Here is a 14,409-nt window from a genome sequence, read left to right as displayed (position 1 = left end):
TTCTGTGTCAGAGTCACCTGAGTTTACTGGATCATTCAAATGATTTCCCAAAATATCTGCAAAAATTGTATTTTTATAGGGTAAAGTGGATTAAATATTTCTGACTTATTTCTTGGAACGAGAAACTAGGCATAAATAACACCATAATCTGATTAAACCACACTAATATAGTAATAAAACTGTTATTACAATATGTACAAAACGCAGTCTGAAAATAAGCGCCGTTGCCACATTCTTGCACTGTATTCACACTTTAATTCTTTTTTTTTTTTTTTTTTTGTCCTCCAAGGACTTATAAAGAGAGGAGGCTTTTTTCGGGTCATACCTGCAGAGCATCCCCGCACACACTGCGGCATTGAAGGCAGCACGGCTTTAATGCTCCCATATCCCCGTTAATTGAACACGATGCGGTCTCCAGAGCGGACCTTTCCAGGCTCTGACAGAGCAGAACTGGGTGGAGGTGGAGGGGATGGGGGAGTGCAATAATAATAATTGTTATTATCATTATTATTATCTGAATATTGACAATTATAATAGACTTAAAATCCCTCAACAAGCTGTAAATATATCCCGCTCATTTGCGGCGCCTATATGAAGAGACGAGCATGTTTTATGTGAATCATTCGCGTTATTTTGAGCCGCTGCTGTAGAGGATTACCAACCTAATATTATATAAACACCACCGGAACCATGTTCCATCCACTGTAGCCCCGAAATGACACCAAAAACCAGAATACTCACTGCGGGCAGACAGGAGGGGAGCGAGCGGACTTGTCAGGACGCGGGCAGTCCTCCGGTGTTTGGGGTAAAAATCACAGACAGGACGTCTGTTTTCCTCCGTGGCGTCGCTGCTGTGGAAGAAAGGCGAACAGAGGAGCAGGCTGAGCGGTAGCATGCACTGCGGTGTTCAGAGGCTGCTGTCGGCCCGCTTCTTCTGCTGCAGGGGAGAGGGCGAGACATTACCGCCGCCTGGTGGTGGGGAGACCGCACAGATTTTTACAGAAATGTTCAAAAAGTTGTGGCAGTAATAAAGAAATATTGTCCAAATAATTAGACAAAAAATTAATATAGTATAATAATAAAATAATATATATTTTATTTAACTTATAATCAAGAAAATGAAAAATAAAAAAAATATGTTTATGTTTTTCTCTAGGCTGCAATGCAAGTCTCTGAGGAGACAAAAATGAGGTAATACAGATACTGATTTCTCATATATACAGTAGATCAATCAGTCGGCTTTTATTGACAAAGCACTTTTTATACACTATAAATAAGTGAATTCATTATAGGAGGAATGAGAAAACATTTTCATTCCTCTTAAAATTCTTAAAAGTGTCAGATAAATCTTTTGAGCCAAATTGAAAACACATAACATCAAAAAGGGGAGTAAGTGAAAAAGTGAACGAGATCAAATGCGGCACACATGTTTGCATGTACTTTCTCCTGTTTTCTATGGAACCTACACAGGCTTTTATGAGAAATATGTAGGACCACACAATTAACCAAAAGTGAAGTGCATAAAATGCTATTGTGAAATATCCAGCCATGCTGTTGGGAGCAGCTTCAGATGGAAAACAAGCGAGCATAACAATACTCCAGTTCAAACAAATGATTTTGTTTAAATACGGATTGCATAACTTCAACCTAGATGTAATGATAGTGTTAACAGCAATAAAGCAAAAAGGTGTTAGCCAGGCAAGACCGACTAAAGTGATGACTCTCTGCTTTGACATGACAGAGTGGTATTCCAGTAGTCGACATATAGCCAGATACTGGTCATATGCCATGAGGACAAGGATGGACAGATCACTGCAGGCGAAGGAGTACAACACCTGAGTCTGCAGAAGGCAGCCTGAATAAGAGATGACATGAACAGGAGAGAGCAGATCTGACAGAAATTTAGGATAGAAACCTGTTGTTCCATAAAGGGAATTCATGCAAAAAGCACAGAGCAGAATATACATTGGTTCATGGAGTTCATTATTCAAGACTATAGTCAGAACAACACAAACATTTACAAGAATAATTATAGAGTAACACAAAAAAACTGAGAAAGAAAAGAAGTGATTTGTAATATCTTATCTCATTTAAACCTGAAAGAAAAATAATTGAAATTGTTGAAACATTGTTCATCTTGGTTCAGAAACGGGTCTTTGCTCCTTAACCAGCTCTCTGACAATGTCTAATCTCACTTCTCTGTTGAATTTAGGAAATCCAGCAGTAGCTGTGGGTTTTCAACTTAGCCAATAACCCTTCTTTCTTTCAGTGCAGAGCATTGACTGGGTGAAAGTTGGATGCTTCACAAAGTCACAACTGATTTCACAGGAGAAGACAGATGGGGAAGGAGGGAACGCAGGATGATTTCAATGGCATTACAGAGCAGGCAAATGGCCAGAGCTAACAGGTGGGGCAGTTCTCCAGGTTAGGTTGACCCCAGGGAGACGACAGTGGTAGTGGACACATACATGTCCACAAAAACAGAATTAATTAGACAATGAAATAGCAATGTATTGATGACCGAAACTGACAGACTTTAAAAATAAAATAAAACATATATAAATAGCTTAAAATGTACGAATAAATGGAAAAAAAAATGAGAACTTTACCTCATGTTTTTATAGCTGAATTTACCTTCATCTTTATTTTTCCATTTTAGTTCCAATGAATTATACATTTATATTATAAATTTTACTGTTTTTAAAAATATTTTTTAATGCCTTATCTTTTACTCATACAGATCAATTTATGTCTCTTTAATTACCTCTTTTATTTTTTTATCTTGTTTTTTCCTGCAGGACTTTTCATTTCGATGTTCTTTTTACATTTTTTGTCTCTTATTTTAACTTTTCCTCATGCATTCCTGTCTTATTATGCAAATGAGAGGTGGTTGTGTGATTTGAGACAAAATCAACTCTTAAATCACAAATTCTGTATAAACAGCAGTGGATTAAAAGGATGTGGAAGGACTTTAATTGTGCTATATTTTGTAGTATTTATTTTTCATTACTTTTTTGGTGTTTTATTGCATCTATCATGGAGCTTTGTTTACACATGTTTGCTGTAAAACAATGCTACATGATGTACAATATTCTGACAGTTGTCTAATATATTTAGTTGGGAGTGCTGGGGGTGGGAGGGCACCACATATTTTGCCTAGGGCGCCCAAATGCCTAGGGCCGGCTCTGTTGGTCATCTCTGCCCTCCAGTGGTCACTTGAGGCATCAACAGTGAAAAAGAACAGGCAACCCCCCCCCCCAAAAAACTATGACAGTTGTATTCCAAGATGAAGAACCAAATTTATAAATGCATCTGTCTTAGAAAATTATGCTGGTAAATTTTAGCTCACCCTGCGTATTTTAATACAGGCATATTGTTAATGTGTTAATTAATGTACACTGTCCTAATTAGTTCAATTAAAACTTGACAGTGCTGTCATCTTTCAGTTAGTCAGTCTTTATTAAAAAGTTTTCATACACAGAAAGCACAACAGAAATTGTTTCATGTGATATAAAAATAGGAAGGAAATAAAATAATAACAAAAAAAAATCAAAACAAAGATAAGCTAACAAAGCTAAGCATGGGAAATACCAAAAATTACAGAGGCAATGTTGGTTAAAATGACTGAGGAAAGGAAATATTTACTGATAATGATGACGAGACATCTATGCTTTATGCACTGATTCTGAATTCTAGATCAACAATATTAAGTGAAAATGGGAAAAGAATGTAATTAAAATTAAATATAAATATTTAAAAAAATGAAACAGAGCCTAAATTAAGGTAGATTAAAAATCTACATTTATGTAAGACATGTAGAGTTGTAGAAATGTATTAATTAAAACAATAAAACAAAGCAAAAAAATGCATTGCACATAAAACAGATTCTAACACATAAATTACTGACAGGAAGAATTTGTTGCATCAGTCTTTAAAAAGACAAATTATGCTTATAATTGTGGACTCTTTATTTTGCCTCTAAAAAGACAGTTTAAAAATGGCAAGACATTACTTCATCAAAAATGGTGAGAGATTTTTTTTTAGAAAAGCATTATTTCATTTTCATAGTGGCCACACTTAAAATTTTATTTCGTATTTTACTCAACTTAAACCCATAAATAAGTGGATTCATTATAGGAGGAATGATGAGAAATTCTATACAAATGAAGTTTTTAATTGTTTGAGGTAAATCTTTTGAGCCAAATCGAATATATATAACATCAAAAAGGATAGTTAGAGAAAAAGTGCACAGCGAGATCAAATGTGGCACACATGTTTGCATGAACTTTCTCCTGTTTTCTAAAGAACCAACACAAGTTTTGATGAGAAACATATAGGACCACAAAATTAACAAAAAGTGAATTACGTAAATTAATATTGTAATATATGATACTACGCTGTTAACAGTCATTTCAGATGGAAAACAAGCAAGCACAACAATGCTCCAGATCAAACAGATGATTCGATTAATGTATGGGCTGCATAACTTCAACCTATATGCAAGGATAGTGTTTACAGCCATAATGCAGAAAGGTATTGACCAAGCAAGACAAACCAAAGTGATGACTCTTTTCTTTGACATGACGGAGTGGTACTCCAGTGGTCGACATATAGCCAGATAACGGTCATATGCCATGAGGGCAAGGATGGACAGATCACTGCAGGCGAAGGAGTACAACACCTGAGCCTGCAGAAGGCATCCTGAATAAGAGATGACATGAACAGGAGAGAGCAGATCTGACAGAAATTTAGGATAGAAACCTGCTGTTCCATAAAGGGAATTCATGCAAATAGCACAGAGCAGAATATACATTGGTTCATGGAGTTCATTATTCAAGACTATAGTCAAAACAACACAAACATTTACAAGAATGATTATAACGTAACACAAGAAAGTGAGAAAGAAAAGAGTTGATTGGTAATTCCTTGTCTCATTTAAACCTGAGAGAAAAAAATGAGAAATTTCTGAAACATTGTTCATTGTTAAGACATGTGGATCTGCTTTGTAACCAGCTCATTTATGAGATTCTCTTTTGAAATGAAAAAATTCTACAGTAGGTCTGGGATTTCAAATCAACCAATAAACTTTCTTTCATGCACTGTTGCTCATTCAATGGGTGAAGGGTTACTGACTCATAATTAATTCCACAGGGGCAGACATCAACATCTCGAAGAGGACCAAGAAGTGTACTATAATTGCACAACAATTTTAGAGGATGGCCAAACAGGATAGGTGAGAAAGTTCTGGAGGAAACATTGTTATTTTGTCAGCATATTAAGCTAACAAGCTAAAATGCTGTCTTTTCCCTACTTTTGTACACAGTCCTTTTTCAGTCTCTCTCAGACTGGGGGAATCTGTAATATCATCATCCACCACTATGATTTTCTCATTTTGTGTTGCATGCATGTCTCTTTAATTTGTTGGCCATCCATAAGCTATCTCTTATATTTACTTTGAGTGGGGAACAAACCACTCACTTACATTTACATCATTTTTTTTAAGTGTAATGTCATGCAGGAGGCTAAATGTGGTTCAGGATTATCAGTTAGGGTTGAACAAAAATGATTAAAATCATAAAAAACAAAACAGAGTTTGATGCTCCTGGAGTTAAATACTGTATCACTGAACAGAGGTATAAGATATTTGAGAATCTGACCTATCAAAGTACGCTGACAAGTTTTTATTCTATCAGCCAGCCTGCACACAGTATTTGACAGACTGAGTTGTATAAAATATGTTGTATAGAATTTCTATATATATTTTTGCATTTTACAAATGTTTGTCATTTGTGGGATTAATCAGTCGTTATCTATAGATGATGACTTTTCATACACAAAATTAACACCAAGTGCTTCACATATGATGAAAGCAGAAGAAAAAACCAGGGTAATGCTGAACTAAACAAAGCTAAGTATGAGGAAAAGAGCATTACAGAAATTGCAGCTATAATTCAAACTATTGCCTGGTTGCATCCAATACAATACAATTATGCATTGAGTTAGGAACAAAAGAAGAAAAAAAAGATATGGCCACTTAATAATTATAAATACATCGGAATGTGGGTTTGGATGAGTCTTGTTTGCCAGATTAAAAATACCTTTTTAAAATAACAATCCTGAAGCAAGTGCTAAACAAACATTTCATTAAGCCCAAATTTCTACATTGAAAATGTTTTTTATTTGTCTGATGTAATATTCCAATCAAAAAGGTGTTTTCAGCGGTTGTACACAGAAAATAACTATTATTAACAGAAATAAAGGCTTGAAAACATCAGCCTGTGTGTATGTGTTTCACTTAGGGAGTATAACATTTCAATAATATTTTTACCTATATAATATCACCGTAAACTATCTATAAGTTAAAAAGGAGAAAACATGGCTAAACTTAAAGGAATTAAAAGAAAGAACTTTAACATAAGAATATGTAAAGGGAAAACAGAATTTTAAAGACTGCATTTCATAGCTGCCACACTTAGAAGTTTTTTTCTTATTTTGGTCAACTTGAAACCATAAATCAGTGGATTCATTATAGGAGGAATGATGAGAAATTCTATTGAGACAAAGTATTTAAGAGCTGTTGGTAAATTATTGGTCTCAAATCGAATATATATAACATCAAAAAGTAAAGTTGCAGAAAAAGTGAACAAGGAGATCAAATGTGGCACACATGTTTGCATGAACTTTCTCCTGTTTTCTATAGAACCTACACAAGTTTTGATAAGAAACATGTAGGACCACACAATGACAACACTGTGAAGAACATAAATACCTATTGTAATATTTCCAATGATGCTGTTAATTATAGTTTCAGCTGGAAAACAAGCAAGCATAACAATGCTCCAGTTCAAACAGATCAGTCTGTTTAGATACTGGCTACATAGCTTCAACCTAGAAGCTAATAAGGTGCTTACAGCTATAATGAAGAAAGGTGTTAACCAGGCGAGACAAACCAAAGTGATGACTCTTTTCTTTGACATGACGGAGTGGTACTCCAGTGGTCGACATATAGCCAGATAACGGTCATATGCCATGAGGGCAAGGATGGACAGATCACTACAGGCGAAGGAGTACAACACCTGAGCCTGCAGAAGGCAGCCTGAATAAGAGATGACATGAACAGGAGAGAGCAGATCTGACAGAAATTTAGGATAGAAACCTGCTGTTCCATAAATGGAATTCATGCAAAAAGCACAGAGCAGAATATACATTGGTTCATGGAGTTCATTATTCAAAATTATTGTCAGAACAACACAAACATTTACAAGGATGATTATAACGTAACACAAGAAAGTGAGAAAGAAAAGAATTGATCTGTAATTCCTTGTCTCGTTTAAACCTGAGAGAAAAAGCATTGAAATAGCTGAAACATTGTTCATCTTGGTTGAGAAGTGTAACCAGCTCAGTAACAATCTCTAATGTTTGTCTGTTGAATATAGCAAAACCTACAGTTGCAGTGGGATTTCAAACCAGCCAATAACCCTCCTTTCTAGCAATGCAGCTCATTGATTGGGAGAACACCGGAAGCTTCAACAAGTCTCACTTGACTCTACAGAAACAGACACCTAGATTGAACCTAAATCAACTCCTTGGAGTAAAACTACCATTTAATCCACACGAAAGGCAACTTACATCATGATCCACATATGTTTGTGTTTTAGTTATTTTGTTGTCCTTTCTGACTATTTATTGGTCTCTTTTTGATAGAAAATATCTTTCCATGTTCTAGTGTTTGCTGTTGCCATTCAAGTCACTAGTCATGAGAAAGAAGAAGTTCCCACAAATTGCTTACATTAGTGGAAATGGCATGGTTTAATGGTATCCAAAACTGCTTTATAAATATGGAGGAGAAAAAACATAAAATACATGCATTTATATATTATTCTAAAACTAATAACATAACCTTAACATATTATTAATAGAAAAACAGAAAACATCTATAATACGATTATTTTTTTTAATAAAATAACAATTTCTGTGAAACATGGATAAAATTAGGATGCTAAATTTTTTTAAAATCAAAAACAAAACTATAAATGTATCTATCTCAGCTTCAACACACATGAACCAAATAATCAGGTCATTAGCAAGATTGGACAACTTGACTGCATTCTGAGGAAGTAATTCACTTATTTGGTTCAGGCATGTTGAACCAGGGACACATTTAAAAGTTTCAGGACTCTTGCCCTACATTAGATAGATAAGATTTATTTGTCATTGTCATCAACAGATTACAACGAGATTGAGATTTGCTCTACTTAAAATGTGTATATGTGTATATACATAATGTACAATATACATACATACATAAAAAAGATTAAGAAATAAATGGTACAAAATGAGAAATAAATAGACATCAGAAGATGGTTGCAGCGCCTGGAGGTGTCGCAACAGAATTTACATTTTTTAACAAAGTGGTGTCAAGAGCAGAAGTTCTTATGCCTTTGAATTTAGTGCCATGATTGCCATCGGGTAAAAACTGTTTTTTAGGCGATTTGTCCTGGTTTTTATTGCTCTGTATCTCTTGCTTGATGGCAGCAGCTGGAAGAGACCATGGCCAGGGTGTGAAGAGTCATTTAAAATGTCCAAAACTTTCTTGTGGAGCCTGGAAGTGTAAATCTGTTCCATAGTGGGGAGGGGGAGGGGGAGGCCTGATTTCAGGTCAGCATGATTAAAGTCCCCAGAGGCGATGTGAACTTGTTCTGGTTGTTGCTGATAGTATCATGCAGGAGTCCCACGGCCGAGCTAGCGTTAGCATCCGGTGCTATGTAAACGCAGTGAGTAGAATGGCGGTATCGGGGTCTGCATTTAATTGTGATGAACTCCACGCCTGGAGAACAGTGGCTAACAACTACTGTGGAGTTCGTACACCAGCTGTTATTTACATAAACGCATAGTCCGCCTCCTCTTTTCTTACCGGAGCTCGCTGATCGGTCCTGTCCTGTCCCCCCATTTTTAAATTTGATTTTAGTCAGCAAAGATGCAACTTATTGAAAAAGAAGAAAATTGTGTAAAATAATATCCTGCAACATGAAGCAGCCAAATAACAGCTAAAATATTTATATTGTCAGGTTTGTCATGTAAGCAATATTTTCCACAGATAATTTCCACAGCTGCCTTCCGAGCCTTGATTAGATTGACAAAACATACCGTCTTATTATATGCAACATTATTTTTTAACATTTTTATTTTCACAGAATATCAAAGTATAAAACCATTTGAGATGAAACATTTCTGAAGTCAAATTTTGAACAAGAATTAAAGAAAAACATTTCTGAGCAGAAACAAATTAAATAGAAAGCAAAAATCAAAGTAAATAAAAGTTTATGAAAGCATTGCTTATTAATACATCTGAAAGAAATGTGCTTAAATTTATTTATATCTGAGAGTAACAAAAGTAATAATTCTGTTTCTAACTTTGGTCAGTTTGAAACCATAAATGAGTGGATTTATCAAGGGAGGAATGACAAGAAATTCCATCGCAATAAAATTTTGCAAAGTCTTAGCTAAATCTGCAGAACTAAGTCGATTATTAATAATATCAATCAAAATAGTAAGAATAAAGGTGGACAAGGAAATTAAATGTGGCACACATGTTTGCAGGAACTTTGCCCGGTTTTCTATAGAACTGGCACATCTTCTAATGATATACATGTATGACCAAACAATGAAGAAACCATGAAGAATATAAATTAGTATTGTAATATTTGCAACAATTTCATTAATAGAGGTTTCATTAGAGAAACATGCCAGTGACACAATGCTCCAATTTACACAGAAAAGTCTGTTAATATATGGACTGCATAACTTTAGTTTATATGTTAGAAAAATGTTGACTGCAACAATGAAAACTGATGTTAACCAAGAAAAGGACGCCAGCTTCATGACTTTTTGCACCGACATGACAGAGTGGTACTCCAGTGGTCGACATATAGCCAGATACCGGTCATACGCCATGAGGGCAAGGATGGACAAATCACTGCAGGCGAAGGAGTACAACACCTGAGCCTGCAGTAGGCATCCTGAATAAGAGATGACATGAACAGGAGAGAGCAGATCTGACAGAAATTTAGGATAGAAACCTGCTGTTCCATAAAGTGCATTCATGCAAAAAGCACAGAGCAGAATATACATTGGTTCATGAAGTTCATTATTCAAGATGATGATCAGAATGAGACAAACATTTACAAGGACAGTTATGCAGTAACACATCAAACTGAGAAAGAAGAGAGCTGATCTGTGATTCCGACTCGTTTCATTGAGACCTGAAAGAAAAAACACTGAAATTGTTGAAACATTATTCATTGTTTTAGGGTTAAGACACGTGTCTATTGTTTCAAAGGCAAACAACTCTCTTCAAATGACAAGTCAAGCGTCTTTGCACTCTTTAGTAAGACTAAGAATCAGCTGAGCAAGGATTTCCAAGCAGCCAATCAGTGTGCTTTCCAACACAAAAAAACAAGGGTGGGATTTTCCAACTTCATGAATATTATCTGTTTTAACAAGGACAGAAAGGAGTCATGTATCTCAGGGGCAATAAGCAACAATTAAGAAACTATGGAAAGCTGTTTTAGCACTGACATCTGAGGAAGTTCTGGAGATTCTTGAATATCCAGTTATATGAATTTGATTTCCTATGTTGGAAACTCCAGAAGACACAGATGACAATCACCTGGATCTATGACTACCTGACAACCAGACCACAGTGTGTGAGACTGAAGGGTAGTCTGTTTCACCAGGTGGTTAGGAGCACTGGGGCACACAAGGGGCTGTATTCTGTGCAGTACTTTTAATTTTGTACACTTCAGACTTCCAGAACAAAACAGTGACTCTGCAGTCATTGAATGAATCAGAGATAGTCAAGAAGCTGATTACAGAGAGCTGGTGCAGTACTTTTAATAAAGTAAGAGTAGAGATTCTGCTTTATATTAACTACTTCTAAAAGTACGCTTCCAAAACTTTTATTCAAGTAAATGTAACTGAGAAAATGTACCTTGTTACTGCCCAATTCTATATATGGGAAATAGGACACAACATATCTGCCATTTCACCACCAACAAGAAAATTTTGTCACTTTAATCTGGTTCCAGAGAAAGGTTATCGCAGCCAAAATGAGTGATGAGGAAAAGGTTAACTGAGCTGTGACGCCATTTTCCGACCTGCAGTCCAAAGTCATACGAAGCCTGAACGCACCATCTATCAGTCGATAGCATTGCCGCATGTGATGACTAAGTGTCTTTCTGCATGGGGCTCGGTTGGAAGGCAGCGCAATTTCCTTCATATGATAAGTTGTCTGGTGTATCTTTAGATTAAACTGGAGCTTACTGAGTGGTCCTGTGCAACATATTTCCACCTGGACAAAGTCCCACTGAGGATGTATTCTTGTATTCTTTTTAATCAACTCTTAGGTGGCCCCGTTTACTTTGGACATATTCTGCATCAACCCCCATTATGACATCTAATCTCAAGTTGAACAGGATGAATCGATTTATAGGTATTTGGTTCTCTTGCAGCTAAACATTGAGCGTCTTTACTCCACACAGCTGGATGGTATTCTGTTTTGCTACTCAGAGAGCAGAGTAGGCCATGTAACAGAAATTACATGTAATTGTGTCATAAAAGTATAGAATATTTACATATGAGTGTTTCCCAACCTGGTCCTCAAAGCGTGCTGCATGCCTTAGGTGTTTCTTTGCTTTAACACACTTGCTTTTCGGATCGACAGGTTTTGATGAACTGGATTCATTTACATCAGTTGTGAAACATCTAAAACATGCAGGGCAGTGACACTTTGAGGACTATAGCTGGGAAACACTGAGCTATTTAACCCAAGGATATTTGGTTTGTTTAAAAGAAGCTTGAGGGATAAAGAAAAGCTAACCTTAAATATGATGCTACATTGAAATTAAAATTAACTTAACTTTTAAATGGATGCTGGAGAGCCCCCTTAATATAATGACAGAGTGTCAAGAAAATTACTATTAAGGAAACATTCAAGGCAGAATCAAATCAAACACATACTCACAAATGTATCTATTCAAGGCTGTACTTGATCAAGGAGAAGACTATAAGGTACAATATGCAAGTATTGAAGCTTCCACTAACACAGAGCTGCTGTGACTATTTATACTTCTTCACACATGTTTACACATTTGTTGGGTGATGGTCTCTTCAGCTCTGGAAAACCCCAAAACAATGCATCCTTGTCTGCTGCACCCAAGCCTCATCTCATGATGGGAAAAGACACATAAACTTTAATCTTCTCACATACCATGAAGTGTCATGTGTTAGCTTCCACTTCAACCATCTATATGCCCATTGCACTACACAATTCTATGTCTTGAAATATAGATCATCAGCAACAAATAAGTAAACAATAAATCAAATCAATAAATGCAAAATGATCCTTAGTATAACAAATCAAATGAGCAAATGAATATGTAGCAAAGAAGCATAAACTAAACATTAGATAAGTAAACAAAGATAATAATAGAATGAGTAAATACAGGTACATGGTAATATAATAATAAAAACAATAGATTTTATTTAGGGGTTTCAGAGTAAAAAGAGGTGTATAAAAATGCACTTTTCACACTTTTCAAATTTTTATTTGTACACATCTGAACCACTTCCGTCCAGTTCTAAATTCGGCACTACTTTCTAATGGTCTGTCACATCAAATTCAAATACAATATAGCAATACCTGGTTGTACTGTGACAAAGTATGAAAACGTTCAAGGGATATGAATAATTTTGGCACTGTTTATAGTGAATAATGTCAATTGACTACTGATTATTTAATGTCTCTGCTCTGTACTGTAGAAAACCTCTCTAGGTGATCAAACAAGTAAACAAAGACAGTGAGTCACAACTTTTGGGATTCAATGCCTCAGTGTACAAGGCTGATACACATTTTAAGCAGAGGAGAAATGTATATCTAAGTTAATTCCTTTGATATTTTAAAACTTAATGAGAACCCTTGGGATAGCATTATGCTCGCTGCCTCATTTGGAAATGGTCAATAGGTCATTATTATTATCCCTCAGGTGCAATTAAGCACACTTTGCTTCCTCTAAGGCCCATCGTGCAGAACTTAAAAAATAGTTTTCCTAGTAGCAAATGGTCAAACAAAACAACAATCTTGACAAAGAACTGGAAAGAAACAAAGTATGGCTGGCCTAATCATGTTTGCTTTTGCTTCTGTTTTTATGAGCCGTTGTGTTGCAATGAAAGTAAAACACTTATTTGCTTTCTAAAGAGTAAGTAGGCCTGTCAAAATGATCTGTTAAATGGCCTACTCTTTTACAGCGCTTTATTTTGTCCAGAGGACTCCAAAGCGTTTCAGACTACATGAAGTCATTCACCCAATAATGTACATGGATTGTGGCAACCCTACCCTGTGGCTGGCTGACAGAATCGAGGCTGCTGCACAGTTGGTTCCCCTGCTCCATCCATCTCAGTCATTGTATCCATAGGCAAGACACGTCACTTCTTACCTGCTGGTGGTGATCAGGCAGCCAGTGTATGGCAACCTCACTTCTGTCAGACTGCCTCAGGGCAGCTCTGGCTACAATCAGTAGGTTGCCACCATCAGTTCATGAATGACTGAATGTAGTGGGAAGCACAGGACATTTAAACAAGAAGTAGAGGTTCTTTGTCAGATCTTCCTGATTGTCAGCATACTCGACTAATTGCGGCACACTTCAAAGAAGTGGTTGGCATTGATATCAGCGACTGCCAACTGAAGGAGGCCCGGGCCGTGTCGGGACACGTTAACATCACATACTGGTAGGCAGAGGTCAGCTGTATGATTTTTGAGTGATTTATAAACAAACAAATATATTTTAAAGTCTATTCTCTGAGGGAGTTAGTTAAGGATTTAGAATTGGGCGATCTCCACTATTTTCTGGTTTTAGGCTAAATGTGGGCAGCAGTGTTCAGGATCAGCTGCCGTTGTTTAACTTTTGAGGAAGACCCGTGAAGACACTTTCAATAATGAATTTGATTAAAAATAAATGCATGGATGAGTTTCTCAAGAAAATGGAAAATTTGTCCTTTATGTCTTTATGTGTCTCTGGAAGTTAAGGTCTGAGTCCATCATTACACGCAGATTTTTTTTTTCTGAGTAATTGAGTGAGGAAAGAATACAATCAGTCAAGAACAGTTTGAATACTCTGTTAGAATACTCAATAGGCATTTAACCTCTTTTTCAATTTGAGCTGACATTTAATTTTATAGTTTTCATAATATAGCGTTACACAATTCTTTGTTTTTTCTTTCTAGCCTTCTGTCAAATTTATGTGCTTGTCTCTCTGCGGTACATTTTCAGTAAGGGGACAGCTAAAGAACTTCCTTTTGAGGATGGCACTGTAGACTTTTTGACAGCAGCTTCAGCAGCACATTGGTTCGACC

At 36.2% G+C, this 14,409-nt stretch overlaps 4 protein-coding genes and 1 pseudogene across 6 annotated transcripts in view; all 5 read right to left on the bottom strand.

Moving 5' to 3' along the window:
* LOC102232610 (double-stranded RNA-specific editase 1-like) overlaps positions 1-927 on the bottom strand; it is a 129,815-nt gene extending 128,888 nt beyond the window's left edge. For 2 of the 3 annotated variants that reach the window (XM_023336483.1, XM_014469597.2), the window contains exon 1: positions 742-927. The gene's annotated coding sequence lies outside the window, so the exon portion shown is untranslated. Of the gene's footprint in view, positions 1-325; positions 451-741 lie in introns of all 3 variants that reach the window. The other variant, XM_023336484.1, reaches the window with a different exon arrangement.
* LOC111609283 overlaps positions 1-2,136 on the bottom strand; it is an 85,995-nt pseudogene extending 83,859 nt beyond the window's left edge.
* A 1,915-nt stretch (positions 2,137-4,051) lies between these two features.
* On the bottom strand, positions 4,052-4,981 carry LOC102237522 (olfactory receptor 11H6-like). Its single transcript, XM_005801256.1, has one exon. It carries the CDS (start codon positions 4,979-4,981, stop codon positions 4,052-4,054), a length of 930 nt encoding a protein of 309 aa, XP_005801313.1.
* Positions 4,982-6,443: 1,462 nt separating this feature from the next.
* LOC102237259 (olfactory receptor 11H6-like) lies at positions 6,444-7,376 on the bottom strand. The gene has a single exon (XM_005801255.1). The coding sequence runs from the start codon at positions 7,374-7,376 to the stop codon at positions 6,444-6,446; it is 933 nt and encodes a 310-aa protein (XP_005801312.1).
* Positions 7,377-9,369: 1,993 nt separating this feature from the next.
* Positions 9,370-10,302, bottom strand: LOC102237003 (olfactory receptor 1D2-like). Its single transcript, XM_005801254.1, has one exon. The coding sequence runs from the start codon at positions 10,300-10,302 to the stop codon at positions 9,370-9,372; it is 933 nt and encodes a 310-aa protein (XP_005801311.1).
* Between the last annotated feature and the right edge of the window lie 4,107 nt (positions 10,303-14,409).

This window comes from Xiphophorus maculatus, chromosome 7 (assembly GCF_002775205.1).
Source record: "Xiphophorus maculatus strain JP 163 A chromosome 7, X_maculatus-5.0-male, whole genome shotgun sequence".
Lineage (NCBI taxonomy): Eukaryota > Metazoa > Chordata > Actinopteri > Cyprinodontiformes > Poeciliidae > Xiphophorus > Xiphophorus maculatus.
The sequence above is the reverse complement of the archived record's forward strand: the minus strand, read 5'-3'. Positions and strand labels throughout refer to the sequence as shown.